This window comes from Somniosus microcephalus, chromosome 5 (genome assembly GCF_052327205.1).
Source record: "Somniosus microcephalus isolate GS21.2 chromosome 5, FLI_Smic_1.0, whole genome shotgun sequence".
Lineage (NCBI taxonomy): Eukaryota > Metazoa > Chordata > Chondrichthyes > Squaliformes > Somniosidae > Somniosus > Somniosus microcephalus.
In genome coordinates, this window is record NC_140991.1 from 89315490 (window position 1) to 89330979 (window position 15490).

The 15490-nt window shown below is 45.3% G+C and overlaps 1 protein-coding gene across 5 annotated transcripts in view; it reads left to right on the forward strand.

Moving 5' to 3' along the window:
* The window catches only part of akap9 (A kinase (PRKA) anchor protein 9), a 316455-nt gene that overhangs the window by 230789 nt on the left and 70176 nt on the right, over positions 1-15490 (forward strand). For all 5 annotated transcript variants that reach the window (XM_085987959.1, XM_085987955.1, XM_085987956.1 and 2 more), the window contains one exon: positions 2404-2464. In XM_085987959.1, the coding sequence (XP_085844085.1) occupies positions 2404-2464 (61 nt within the window). The remainder of the gene's footprint in view (positions 1-2403; positions 2465-15490) is intronic.

Below are 15490 nucleotides of genomic sequence, written 5' to 3' on the forward strand. Positions count from 1 at the left end.
TATAGCAACAGCTTCAGCTAGAGACGCTTGCAGCTGCAGCCGACTGTTTTGAAGCTGTTGCTAAGTAACAGGGTTTGTTGATTCACACGGAGCTTTTTAGTTCCGTATCTCTCAACATTAACGCTGGTATGTCCGGCACTTTGATGGTACGGCACCAGCTCGGTCCCGTCAGTGCCAGATATCAGAAAGTTTCCTGTAATGACTTGGATGAAGGGACCGAGTGTAATGTAGCTAAATTTGCTGATGATGCAAAGATAGGTGGGAAAGCAAATTGTGAAGAGGACACGGAATCTGCAAAGGGATATAGATAGGTTAAGTGAGTGGGCAAAAATTTGGCAGATGGAGTATAATGTGGGAAAATGTGAGGTTATCCACTTTGGTAGGAAAAATAAAAAAGCAAATTATTATTTAAATGGAGAGAGACTACAAAATGCTGCAGCGCAGAGGGATCTTGGGGTCCTTGTACAGTACATGAAACACAAAGTTAGCATGCAGGTACAGCAAGTAATTAGGAAGGCGAATGGAATGTTGGCCTTTATTGCAAGGGGCATGGAATATAAAAGTAGGGAAGTCCTGTTACAACTGTACAAGGCATGGGGAGACCACACCTGGAGTACTGTGTACAGTTTTGGTCTCCTTATTTAAGGAGGGATGTATTTGCATTGGAGGCAGTTCAGAGAAGGTTCGCTAGGTTAATTCCGGAGATGAAGGGGTTGTCTTATGAAGAAAGGTTGAGCAGGTTGGGCCCAAACTCATTGGAGTTTAGAATAATGAGAGGTGATCTTATTGAAACGTATAAGATTCTGAGGGGGCTTGACAGGGTAGATGCAGAGAGAATGTTTCCCCTCGTGGGGGAATCTAAAGCTAGGGGGCATAGTTTCAGAATAAGGGGTCGCCCATTTTAAAACTAAGATGAGGAATTTCTTCTCTCGGATGGTCGTGAATCTTTGGAATTCTCTACCCCCGAGAGCTGTGGAGGCTGAGTCATTGAATATATTTAAGGTGGAGATAGACAGATTTTTGAACAATAAGGCAGTCCAGGGTTATGGGGAGCAAGCAGGAAAGTGGAGTTGAGGCCATGATCTTATCGAATAGCAGAGCAGGCTTGAGGGGCCAAATGGCCTACTCCTCCTATTTCTTAAGTTCTTATGATATGAGGAATTTTTATTTTAACGCAGTGAGTTTTTGTGATCTGGAATGCTCTGCCTGAAAGGGTTGTGGAAGCAGATTCAGTAGTATCATTCAATAGGGAATTGGATAAATACTTGAAGGAAAGAAAGTTACAGGGCTATGGGGGTGGAGCCAGGGAGTGAGACTAATTGTATAGCTCTTTCAAACAGCACAGGTGTGAAGGGCCAATTGGCCTTCTGTGCTGTATCATTGTATGATTCTAGTTGATCTTCCATGGTGTTGGAGATGGAGGGGAGGAGTTGGGGTATGGTGGAGAGGGGTCACTGGGGAATCCGGAGAGGGTGAGTGGCACTGGACCAGGGTTGATTTTCTTCAGTGGGAGGATGGTTGCAATGGACTAGGTTCCATTTCCTTCACAGTGGGGTGAGGATGGGATGACCGCTGTACCAACAAGCACACTTCTATTAGAATGTAGAGACCACCTACATTTTTAATAGATACAGGTACTTGCCACTGTTGAATGTGTCTTCTCAGTCTGTAAATAGATGTTCTTCATAACTGTCCATGAGCCCTCGTCAGCATTGAGAGACTTCAAAGTTGACTAAGAAATATGGGAGTAGGTTTGGGATCTGTAGGACACTTGGTTTTCCTACTGCAACAAATAGATTTTTTGTTGGAACCTTTACAGAAATGTAGGAGAATGGTAGGGAAGTAAATAATCATTCGCAGAATTGCCCATCACCAAATAATTTGAAAGTGAAGAGCTTGCCAAGAAACAACTTCTTGTGGTAATGATGGAAATGCTCAGTGGTATCTGCTCATTATTTCCACCATCATACTGTTAATAGAGATTTCTATGAACTGATCCTGTACAGCTGTAGAAAAAAATCCTGAAAATCTCTTGTGTAAGCCCCCTTTCTGTGTATCACTGTCAAGTCCCAGACTCGGGATCATGAATTAGCAGAATCTTTGGGTGAAATTTATAGCATAAAAAAGTTCAGAATTTAGAGGAGGTGGCACTGCTGTTTTTTAAGACGTGCACAACTTTCATATTTTCAAACGTTTTAATCTGTTGCCTTACTCTTTCTACCATCGGTTTAGATTTGTATTTTTTTAAGTTGTCTTCAGTTTCATAAACTATTTTCCTTTCATTTGTCTACAGTTTCATTTTTTCCTACTGCCTCTTGATTTTTATACAAATTTCTGAAATATTTGATTGCCACTATCAAATTATACCGTCATATTTTTTTTGTCCATTTCTCCTTCACTCAGGCTCATCTTGGTAGATCAGAACCATCTACCACATTACAACTCGGGGATAGAGATGTCAGTGGTAAGAACTTTTGCATATTTATATTTATTTTTAATGACCCGGCCATTTTTTATTTTGGATAAACTCCTAGAAACTATGATGCTCAGAAAAGATAAATGTTAGCTTTGAAAATGTAAGATTTGTTACTTGTACTAATGTAGGCTTAACAAAAGAAAGCATCTTTTTCTTCGTGGGTTGTGTTAATGAGAGCTGCCTGAGAAGAGGAAGTGTTTGTGTTGCAGAATGACCTTGCCAACATGGTACTTTATTGCTTCAGTAGCTCTTAATTTAGGACTACTGATGAAAGCTCGAGACTTTCTTGCATTTGACTTGCACAGCCAGAATTAATCATCCCATCAAAATGTGATCACAATTTTCTTTACATAGGATATATGACACAGAAACAGGCCATTTGGCCCAACCAGCCCATGCCGGCATTTATGCTCCACTCGAGCCTCCTCCCATCTTTCCTCATCTAAATCTATCAGCATAATCCTCTGTTCCCTTTTCCCTCATATGCTTATCTAGCCTCCTCTTAAATGCATCAATACTGTTCACTTCGACCACTCCCTGTGAGTTCCACATTCTCACCGCTCTTTGGGTAAAGAAGTTTCTTCTGAATTCCCTATTGGATTTCTTGATGACTATCTTGTATTGATGGCCTCTAGTTATGCTCGTCCCCACAAGTGGAAACATTCTCTCTCTATCCACTCTATCAAAACCTTTCATAATTTTAAAGACCTCTATTAGGTCACCCCTCAGCCTTTTCTTTTTCCAAGAGAAAAGAGACCCAGCCTGTTCATCTTTTCCTGATATGTATACCCTCGCATTTCTGGTATCATCCTTGTAAATCTTCTCTGCACCCTCTCCAGTGCCTCTATATCCTTTTTATAATATGGCGACCAGAGCTGTACGCAGTACTCTAAGTGTGGTCTAACCAAGGTTTGATACAGGTTTAGCATAACTTCCTTCCTTTTCAATTCTATCCCTCTAGAAATAAATCTCTGTACTCCGAGCTCCCTTTGTTCCTCTACCCCACCCAGACTCGCACCCTCCAAGTGATAAGTGACCTCCCTATTCTTCCTACCAAAATGTAATACCTCACATTTATCTGTGTTGAACTTCATTTGCCAATTATATGCCCATTCTGCAAGTTTATTAATGTCCTCCTGTAACTTGTTGCAGTCCTCCTCAGTATTGACAATCTTCCCCCCCCGCCCCCCCCCCCCCCGCCAATTTGGAGTCATCTGCAAATTTAGAAATTGTGTTTTTGGTTCCTAAGTCTAAATCATTAATGTAAATTGTGAACAACAGTGGACCCAGCACTGATCCTTGTGGAACACCACTACCCACCTTCTGCCACTGTGACTAGCTACCCTTTACTCCCACTTTCTGCCTTGAAGCCAGCCAGCAATCCATTCTGCTACTTGTCCCCCGACTCCGCATTCTCTGACCTTGTTCATCAGATTTAAAATCACTTTTTCCCTTTCGGATGCTCAGTGCTAAGATATTCTTGAAATGTAGAAGAGGTTTTAATCTTCAAGTGCTGTGCAACTGTGGTGCCTTATCCAGCAAGGTTTTAAAAACTTACCCCTGTAACAAGCAGGAGGAGGCAGAAAGACTGAGGTAGACTGTGGCACTCTCCTGTCACTTACAAGTTATTGCTTATCATATTTTAACCAGACTTGAGGAACTTCCTCTCATCAAAACTCCGTACCTTTCCAAAATACGAGTATACACTTATGCAAGATCATAAATAAGAAGTTTGTAAACTTAAAAAGTATAATCATTAAATAAGACTCCATACATTACTTTTTCTATTGATAGATGCTGATTTCCAAATGATCACACTGGTAATATATTTGTTTAACAATACATTGCACATTTGGATTTCTGTACAAATCTTTACTTGTCAGCTGGTTGTGATTTCAGGATCCTTATCTGGAACACGTCCCTTCTCCTCTCTTCCCTTCCCCTCCCCTCCCCCCCCACCCCGCTCCAAATAAATTGCCCAAGCAGCATTATTTCAAAATGTATGTCTCCAGAATATTGCCGTATCATTGGAACAGGAGTAGGCCATTCATCCCCCTTGAGCCTGTTTTGCCATTCAATGAAATCATGGCTGATCTGTACCTCAACTCCATTTACCTGCCTTTGCTTCATATCCCTTAATACCCTTACCTAACAAAAATCTATCTTTCAGTTTTGAATTTTTCAACTGACTTAGCCTCAGCAGCTTTTTGGGGGAGGGAGTTCCAGATTTCCACTCTGCTTTGTGTGAAGAAGTTCATCCTGACATTGCCCCTGAACGGCCTAGCTCTAATTTTAAGGTTATGCTCCCTTGTTCTGGACTTCCCACCAAATTAAACAGATTCTCTCTCTACCCTATCAAATCCTTTAATCATGATAAGCAGCTCAATTAAAGCATCCCTTAATCTTCTATACTCAAGGGAATACATGCCTAATCTATGCAATCTGTCCTGGTAATTTAATCCTTTTAGCCCCAGTATCATTCTGTGCTGCACCCTCTCCCAGGCCAGTATGTCTTGCCTGAGGTGTGGTGCCCAGAATTGAACGCAGTACTCTCTCTGCAGTCTAACTGTGGTGTATGTAACCTGTTCCACCTTAAGAGAACTACCTTAAGAGATGTACTACTTTCTCTTGGCTGCTGTATACTGTAATACTGTAATACCGGTGGTGACCACACCGGTATATAAGTGTTGTGCAAGGATTTGTTGGGCAGTTCAGCCCTGACCTTCGAATAGTAAAGACCTGTTAAAAGTTATTCTTGTCTGTGTCCAGTGATTGATCCTAAACCTAACTGGGACATACAGACTCAACAGTGGCGACGAGTCCGATCTTGCCCTGCGGCAAATTTACATCCAAGGCAGCTTCGTCCTCAAAACGGGCGTCGAGAAGAGGCATCCGCCCTCATCATCCTGCTGAGCACCATCGCACGGGAGGCATCGAGAACCCGGGTTAAAAAGAAAAAGAATTCTGACCACGAAGCCCTCCATCAGCGACAGGCAGTGTTCATCCCTTCTACCACGGTGGTGGGTAAGCCGATCAGCGACACGAGCAGAAAGTCGGCCGCGTTGACTGTGGAGTAGGGGAGGGAAAACGGAGGAATAAGGGCGGAGAGCTCGACCATGGCCGGTAGAAAGGGCCGGGCTGCAATCGAGGCCGAGAGGCGCAGCGACTGGGGCAGCTTAAGGCTCGAGAGCCGCGGAGAACTCAAACGCAGCCGGTGTACAGGACCGGGCTGCGAGGCAAAACAGCGTCGGGGAGTTGAGAAGCTTAAGGCACGAGAGCCGCGGAAAATTCAAACGCAGCCGGTGTAAAGGACCGAGCTGCAAGGCAAATCAGCGTCGGGGAGTGAGAACCGCTGGGGAGGCGAGAACGGCAGCAGCAAGGCAATCGCCATTGCAGCCAGCGGGGGAAGAAGGCAAACGCGGGAATCCGCCATTGTAGTCGGCGGGGGAAGAAGACGAGCACGGGAAAGACCGCCAAGCGCGGGAAGCCGCCATTTTACTAGGCGGGGGAAGAAGACAAGCGCGGGAAGCCGCCATTTAAAAAAATAAAAATAAAAAAAATAAAAAAAATTTAAAAACTTGCAAGGATGCCTAAACATGGGAGCATTAATACCTTTGATAGTGATGTCGAAGATTGGACCACGTATGTAGAACGTATGGAAGTTTATTGTAAAGCAAATAAGGTACCAGATGATGAGAAAGCATTAACCTTATTAAGCTCAATGGGGGCGAAGACATACGGGCTATTGAAGCACCTTCTATCACCAATTAAACCGGCGGATCAGACCTTCGCGAATATTGTTACTGTCCTGAAAAATCATTTAAACCCCACGCCGCTGATGATAGCGGAACGATTTAAATTTGACAGAAGAACGCAGTTGAAAGACGAAAGCAACGCTGAATTTTTAATTGAACTACGTAAGCTATCGAAGTACTGTCAGTTTGGGACAGGGCTAGCAGATGCGCTGAAAGATAAATTTGTGTGTGGATTGTTAAAAGAAGGAACACAAAAGCGACTGCTTGAAGAGAATGATCTTACGCTTGATAAAGCTGTCACTATTGCAGCATCGCAAGAAGCCGCAGCAAGAGGCACTGCGGAAATGCAGCTACGGTCACCGGAACTCTGTACCAATCAAATGGTCTTGAGTACAGTAAAATGTTATCGTTGTGGAAAGACAACACACGATCAGAACCAGTGCTGGTTCAAAAATCAGGAATGCAGAAAATGTGGCAGGCTTGGTCACATAGCTAAAGTATGCCGGTCAGGAAAGAAGACCAGCAACAAAAAGTCACCGCAGGAAAAGTACAAAAAGGTACACAAGGTGACAGAGAACAGTTCGAACGAACAGAAGTCAGATTCAGACGCCAGCAGTAATGAACTGGGTAGTCTAAGAGTACACAATGTTGGTAAGGAAGCAGACCTCCAAACAATTTGGGTCACACTTCAGATAGCAGGAGTCCAAGTGAAGATGGAATTGGACACTGGATCGGCATTGACGGTCATGAATAAGAAAGATTACAAAAGGTTATTCCCACATATTCCCCTACGGGATACGGAGATTGTATTGAAAACATACACGGGGCAAAGAGTATACCCCATCGGGAAGATAGAGGTAAAGGTGGTCCACAAGGGCAAAGAAAGCCGAGGAATGGACTTATATGTGCTACCTGAGGGAGGTCCACCACTACTGGGACGGGAGTGGATTAGGAAAATAAATATGGACTGGCATTCCTTAAAAGCACTAACGGTAGATTCCGGTACAAAAGATGTCAAACCTAAACGATTGTCCAGAATATTGGACGATGCTAAAGAGGTGTTCCAACAAGGACTGGGAACACTGAGAGGAATTACGGCAAACATCAAGATTGAAGAACATGCAAACCCGAAATTTTTCAAAGCCAGACCGGTACCTTATGCAATACGACCTGCTGTGGAAGCTGAGCTGGAAGGGCTAGAACGTTCAGGAGTACTGTCTAAGGTAGACTGGAGTGAGTGGGCCACGCCCATTGTCCCAGTCATGAAGCGTTCATCGAGCAACAAGCCGGGAGAACCAGGGAAGGTTCGCATCTGTGGTGATTTCAAGATCACTGTTAATCCGGTGCTTCACACGGTGCAGTATCCGCTTCCACGGATTGAGGATATCTTCGCTTCATTGTCTGGCGGGAAACACTTCACCAAGATAGACCTGGCGCAGGCGTACTTACAGATGGAAGTTGAGGAAGAGTCACGCCAGTATCTCACGATCAACACGCATAGAGGCTTGTACCGGTATAATAGACTGGTTTTTGGAGTGGCATCGGCTCCAGCAATTTGGCAGAGGGCCATGGAGCAGGTATTACAGGGAATTCCAGGTACACAATGTTACCTGGACGATATTCTGATTACAGGAGATGATGACGAGGAACACCTTGCAAACTTGGAACTGGTGCTCACCAGATTGAAAGAATATGGTCTTCGAGTTAATCGCCAGAAATGTGAGTTCTTTCAGAAGCGGATCTCGTACTGTGGTCATGTCATTGACCAGGAGGGGCTTCATAAGTCTCCTGAAAAGATCGAAGCTGTTGTGAAGGCTCCCGCTCCGGATAATGTATCCCAATTGAGGTCGTTTCTAGGGTTGATTAACTATTACCATAAGTTTCTGCCAAATTTATCCACGGTGCTGCACCCGCTGAACGCTCTTTTGCAGAAGGGAGTACCATGGAAGTGGAGCGAGGACTGTAAGAGGGCCTTTCGCAAAAGCAAGGCATTGATCACCTCGGAGGAAGTGTTGGCTCACTTCAACCCAACGCTGCCTATTCGTTTGGCTTGTGATGCTTCTCCATATGGTATTGGGGCAGTACTCTCACACAAGTTACCAAATGGCCAGGAGAGGCCAGTTGCGTTCGCATCCAGATCATTGACCTCCGCTGAGCGCCATTATGCTCAGATAGATAGGGAGGCTCTCAGCCTTGTGTGGGGAGTGAAGAAGTTTAATCATTACCTGCAGGGCCAAAGATTTACGCTTCTGACAGACCACCAGCCGTTGGTATCCATTTTTAACCCTAAGAAGGGTGTTTCGGTGATGACAGCACAGAGACTCCAGAGATGGTCCCTTTTCCTAGGGGCACATCAATATCAGATAGAATTCAAAGGTACAAAGCAGCATGGTAATGCTGATGGGCTGTCGCGCCTGCCACTACCTACAGAGGAGGAGGCACCGACGGTTGACCCTGTTGAGTTATTTCACTCGACCATCATCGAATGTTTACCAGTCACCAATGCAAGTATTGAAAGAGAAACCAGGAACGACCCGACACTGTCCAGGGTCTACGAAGTGACAGTGAAGGGATGGCCAGCACATGGTGATCCACTGTTACCGGCATTCTCAGCAAGACGAGAACAGCTGTCCGTCTGTCAAGGAACATTGATGTATGGAACAAGGGTGATTATTCCTCCTAAGTTAAGAGAGAGAGTTCTAAAGGAACTGCATGAAGGTCATCTGGGGGGAGTCAAGATGAAAAGCCTTGCTAGGGCTTATGTGTGGTGGCCGGGTATCGACCAACAGATAGAGGAGCTGACGAAAAGCTGCTCAGGGTGCCAAAAAGTGCAAAATGCACCTCCCGATTGCACCGCTGCATCCATGGGAATGGCCTTCAACCCCATGGCAACGTGTACATATTGACTTTGCTGGTCCTTTCATGGACTCCATGTTTTTAATTGCGGTGGACACACATTCTAAATGGCCAGAAGTGATTAAGATGACTACCACTACCTCGGAAAAGATGATCGCGGTGTTAAGAACGATATTTGCGAGAAATGGATTGCCAGAACAAATATGTTCAGACAACGGACCGCAGTTCGTGTCAGAAGAATTCCAGGGATTCATGAAGAAGAATGGGGTGAAACATTATACCTCTGCCCCATATCATCCGGCTACAAACGGGTTGGCCGAGAGATTTGTACAAACGTTTAAAAAAGCAATAAAGAGCCATGAGCGAAGATCAGATTCCACTACAACACAAGGTGGACAAATTCCTACTGGCATATCGAAACACCACTCATGCAGTGACAAACCAAAGTCCTGCCATGATGTTCTACAACAGGAGGTTGCGGTCCAGGTTGGACTTGTTAAAACCAAATGTGCGGAGGGAAGTTGAAAACAAACAGTTCCAGCATATAAATAACAAGACCACTCGGAGTTTCGAAATAGGACAACCAGTGTTAGCCCGGGACTATAAAAACGAGAAATGGCAATCTGGAACAATTCGGGCCAGACAAGGACACCTGATGTACACGGTAGATATTGGTGAAAATGTAATACGGCGTCATGCTTACCAACTGGTAGAATCGAGAACAAGGGTCGAACCCATGGTTACGGCAGAGACAACCGTGAAAGAAGTTAGTGAACCTGAAGCATCTACCTCAGAAGTGAATGTACCTGATGATGATGTCCAATCCATAAGAGACCAACTAGATGAGTCACCCCAGCAACGAGAATCAGAGACCCCTGAAAGGCGTTATCCAACTCGAATCAGGAGGCCTCCTCAGAGACTGAATCTTTGAACTGTTTTGCATGAAGTTGTGTGTATATATATATACTAGCTGGGGAGCCCCGCGTTGCGAGGGCAATTTTGGGGCGCTTGGTCTCCCTGCCCCTGTGTGTCCCCCCTCTCCCTGTCATGTCCTCTCCCTGTCCTATCCCTCCCTCCCCTGTCTCCCTCCCTCCCTCCCCTCGCCCACCCGCTCCCCTCCCCACCCCCGCTCCCCTCCCTCCCCACCCCCGCTCCCTCCCCTCGCCCACCCGCTCCCCTCCCCACCCCCGCTCCCCTCCCTCCCCACCCCCGCTCCCCTCCCTCCCCACCCCCGCTCCCCTCCTCCCCTCCCGTCGCCCACCCCCACCCCCTACCCTGTCTGTGTCCCTCCCCCGCTCCCCTCTGTCCCTCTCTCCGGCCCCTCCCCCTGCCTACCTGAGGTCCGGTGCCGTTGAACTACCTTAAGAGATGTACTACTTTCTCTTGGCTGCTGTATACTGTAATACCGGTGGTGACCACACCGGTATATAAGTGTTGTGCAAGGATTTGTTGGGCAGTTCAGCCCTGACCTTCGAATAGTAAAGACCTGTTAAAAGTTATTCTTGTTCTCTGTGTCCAGTGATTGATCCTAAACCTAACTGGGACATACAGACTCAACACTAACCAGAGCTTTATACAACTCTAGCATAACTTCCACCCTTTTGTACTGCAGCCCTTGAGATAAAGGCTAACATTCCATTAGCCATTTTAATTTTTTTTGTACCTTTCTGCTAGTTTTTTAGTGATTTCTGTACATTGACCCCTAAATCTCTCTGCTCCTCCACAATTAACATGAGAACCTAAGAAATAGGAGGAGGAGTGGGCCATACGGCCCATCAAGCCTGCTACGCCATTCAATAAGATAATGCATGAATTCTACATCAACTCCACTTTCCTGCCCTATCCCCATACCTCTTGATTCCCTTACTGCTCAAAAATCTATCGATCTCGGTCTTGAATATATTCATCGACTGAGCATCCACAGCCCTCTGGGGTAGAGAATTCCAAAGATTCACCACCTTCTGAGTGAAGAAATTTCTCATCATCTCAGTTCTAAATGGCCGACTCCTTATCCTGAGACTATGCCCCCACCCCCCCCCCCCCGTTCTAGACTCTCCAGCCAGAGGAAACAGCCTCTCAGCATCTACCCTGTCAAGCTCTCTAAGAATTTTATACATTTCAATGAGATCACCTCTCATCTAAACTCCAGAGAATATAGGCCCATTCTACTTAATCTCTCCACATAGGACAGCCCTCTCATCCCAGGAATCAATCTAGTGGAATTTTCACTGCACCACATCTAAGGCAAGTATATCCTTCCTTAGATAAGGAGACCAAAACTGTACACCGTACTCCAGGCCTTGCCAGCGATGCCCACATCCCATGAACGAATTTTTAAGAAGTGTGGTCTCGCCAAAGCCCTATATAATTGCAGCAAGACTTCTTTACTCTTATACTGCAACCACCTTGTAATAAAGGCTAACGTACCATTAGCCTTCCTAATTGCTTGCTGTACCTACAAACTAACTTTGTGATTCGTGTACACGGACACCCAAATCCCTCTGAATGCCAACATTTACTAGTCTTTCACCTTTTAAAAAAATATTCTGCTTTTCCATTCTTCCTACAAAAGTGGATAATTTCACTTAACTGGTCTATATCACTTTGCAGCCTCTTTGTGTCCTCCTCACAGCTTACTTTCACACCTAGCTTTGTATTGTCAGCAAACTTGGATATATTGCATTCGGTCCCCTTATCTAAGTCATTGATATAGATTGTAAATAGCTGAGGCCCAAGCACTGATCCTTGCAGCACTCCACTAGTTACACCCTGCCACTCCAAAAATGACCCATTTATTCCTACTCTGTTTTCTGTCTGTTAACCAATCCTCAATTCATACTAATATATTACCCCCAATCCTGGCTTACTATTTAGAAAATACTCCTCTATCTTTCTTGTGGCCAAAGTGGATGACCTCGCACTTCCCCACATTGAACTCCATTTGCCAAAGTTTTATCCACTCACTTAATCTATCAATGTCCCTTTGCAACTTTCTGCTCCCATTTACACTACTTGTTGTGCCACCTAACTTAGTGTCATCAGCAAACTTGGATATACAGCACTCTAGTCCTTTATCTAAGTTATTGAAAAGCTGAAGCCCTGGTACAGATCCCTGGGGGACACCACTAGTTACATCCTGCCAATTGGAGTGCATACCCATTATCCCTGTCTCTGTCTCCTACCTCCCAACCAGTTCCCTACTTGTGTTGCATCCAATTCCATGCTTTCATTTTTGCTTAACAATCTCGTGTGTGGATCTTTATCAAATGCTTTCTGGAAGTTCATCTAAATAACATCCAAAGACACTTCCTTATCTACCATGTTAGTAACCTCCTCAAAAAATTCAACTAGGTTAGTTAGATATGACTTACTTGTTTACAAATCCATGCTGGCTCTCTCAGATCAGTTCATGTTTGTCCAACTGCTCAGTCACTCTGCCCCTAATAGCAGATTTAAATAACTTCCCCACAACAGACATTGGATCAGAAGGTCTATAATTTCCTGGTTTCTCTCATTCTCCCATTATTAGTTAGTATTCTTTTTAAAATTCTTGCAGTAGTAGGATTTCTCTGGGACAGAGAGTGATCCAGCTGTTTGAAGGGTGGGAGGTGGCCTGTGCCTGATCAGGGAGGTTGCTGCTATCCAATTAAGTCCCAACCATAATTCCATTTGGAGGCAACCTCAAGAACACATTCAATTAAATTTGAAATTGAACCTCCTATGGTTGCTTGAGTTCCCCAGTTGGGATTTGGAGAAATTATTTTTTTAACTAATTGTATTAAGAGTGCAACCTGTGAGAATAAATGATGTGAGTTAGCGTACCTAGAGACTTGGGTTCAAATTTAGCCTATATTGATGGGATGAAAGTATCTTCTCACTTTTGGCTGTAGAAAATGAGTATAACAAGATCAACCCTCCCCAGAGTGGGCTTATTGCCTTCAATTAATACTTGGCACCAAAACCTCTGTACAGCTTGCCTAAACCAGTACAGTTTTTAGGGTAGATTTTCTAAGACTCTACAAGCATTGCATTCACATGATGTAGGAACAACAACTTGAGTTTATACAGTGCCTTTAATGTAGAGAAACGTCACAAGGCACTTCACAGAGACACAAATATACAAAAATGCAAGCTGAGACAGAAAAGGAGGTATCCGGAGTGGTGACCAAAAACTTGGTCAAAGAGGTAGGTTTTAAGGAGAACCTTAACGGTGGAGAGTGAGGAGCAGAATCCGAGGGGTTTAGGGATGCAACTCGAGTGTGGGGCCTAGACGGCTGAAGGCATGGCTGCCAATGGGGCGATGGAGGTGGGTGCACAAAAGGTCAGAATATATGAGAATGGGAGGCCGGCCAGGAGAGCATTGGAAAAGTCAAGTCTGAAAGTGACCACAGCACGGATGAGGGTTTCAGTGGCAGATCGGTTGAGGCGGGATGGAAGTGGGCGATGTTACAGAGGTAGATGTAGACTGTGTTTGTGATGGAAAGAATTGGAGTTGGAACAGGGTTGAACAGGATATTAAGTTGCCAAAAATCTGGTTCAGTCTTCCCAACGTTTAACTGGAGGAAATTGCAGCTCATCCAAGACTGCAGTGGAGAGTTCAAGCCAAGTGATGGAGAAGTAAAACTGGGTGTTATCGGTGTGCATGTGGAAGCTCACCCTACATATGCAGGTGATGTTACCAAAAAGGGTCATGTAGATGAGAAAGAGGAGGGGGCCAATGGCAGATCCTTGTGAATCACCAAAGTAACGGTGCGGGAGCGGGAAGAGAAGCCATTGCTGGGGATGCTGTGGCTATGATCGTATAGGTAAGAATGGAACCAAGCAAGTGCAACTGAGTTGGATGATGGAGGGAAGGCGTTGGAGAAGGATGATGTGGTTGATATGTGTCAAAGGTTGCAGAGAGGTCAAAGACAATGAGGAGGGATAATGCACCATGATCATGGTCATAGAGGGTGTCATTTATGACTTTGGTTAGGGTCGTTTCAGTGCAGTGGTAAGGTCGAAAACCTGATTGGAGATAGTCAAATGTTACCTCTGGTGTCCCCCGAGGATCTATCCTTGGCCCCCTCCTATTTCTCATCTACATGTTGCCCCTTGGTGACATCATCCGAAAACACAGCGTCAGTTTCCACATGTACGCTGATGACACCCAGCTCTACCTCACTACCTCTTCTTTCGATCCCTCCACGATGTCTAAATTGTCAGACTGCTTGTCTGGCATGCATTTCTGGATGAGCAAAAATTTTCTCCAATTAAATATTGGGAGGACTGAAGCCATTGTTTTCGGCCCCCACCACAAACTCCGTTCCCTAGCCACCGACTCCATCCCTCTCCCTAACATCTGCCTGAGGCTGAACCACACCGTTCGCAACCTTGGTGTCATATTTGACCCTGAAATGAGCTTCCAACCACATATCCGCAGCATAACAAAGACCGCCAACTTCCACCTCCGTAACGTCGCCTGTCTCCGCCCTTGCCTCAGCTCATCCGCTGCTGAAACCCTCATCCATGCCTTTGTTACCTCTAGACTTGACTATTTCCAGCGCACTTTTGGCTGGCCTCCCACATTCCACCCTACGTAAACTTGAGGTCATCCAAAACTGGGCTGCCCGTGTCCTAACTCGCACCAAGTCCCATTCACCCATCACCCCATTTCTCGCTGACCTACATTGGCTCCCGGTTAAGCAACACCTCGATTTCAAAATTCTCATCCTTGTTTTCAAATCCCTCCATGGCCTCGCCCCTCCCTATCTCTGTAACCTCCTTCAGCCCCACGATCCCCCTGAGATATCTGCACCACTCTAAATCTGCCCTCTTGAGCACCCCTGATTATAATCATTCAACCATTGATGGCCGTGCCTTCTGTTGCCTAGGCCCTAAGCTCTGGAATTCCCTGCCTAAACCTATCCGCCTCACTACCTCTCTTTCCTCCTTTAAGACACTCCTTAAAACCTGCCCTAATTTACCCTTATGTGGATCGGTTTCAAATTTTTTGTCTTAAAATACTCCTGTGCAGCGCCTTGGGATGTTTTACTGTGTTAAAGGCGCTATATAAATACAAGTTGTTATTGTTGAGGAAAGGGAGGTTGATAGTTTTCCAGGACAGAGGGGTCAATTGTGGGTTTCTTGAGGAAGATGTTGATGAAAGCACTTTTGAAAGTGAAAGGGACAGTAGCTGAAAAGAGGGAACCATTTAGAATGTCAGCTCGCATGGGGCAGTTTGGTGGTCAGCAGTTTAGTGGGAATGGGGTCAAGACAGCAGGAGTTGAGTTTCTGGACAAGAGCTATGAGAGGGCATGATAGGAGATAAACTGCAGAATGCTGTGGGTTCAGGGCTAGGGCAGGGGGGACTTGGAAGTTTAGCTTAGTGGGCAAGATGGAGGGAGGGGATGTAGCAGAGGCA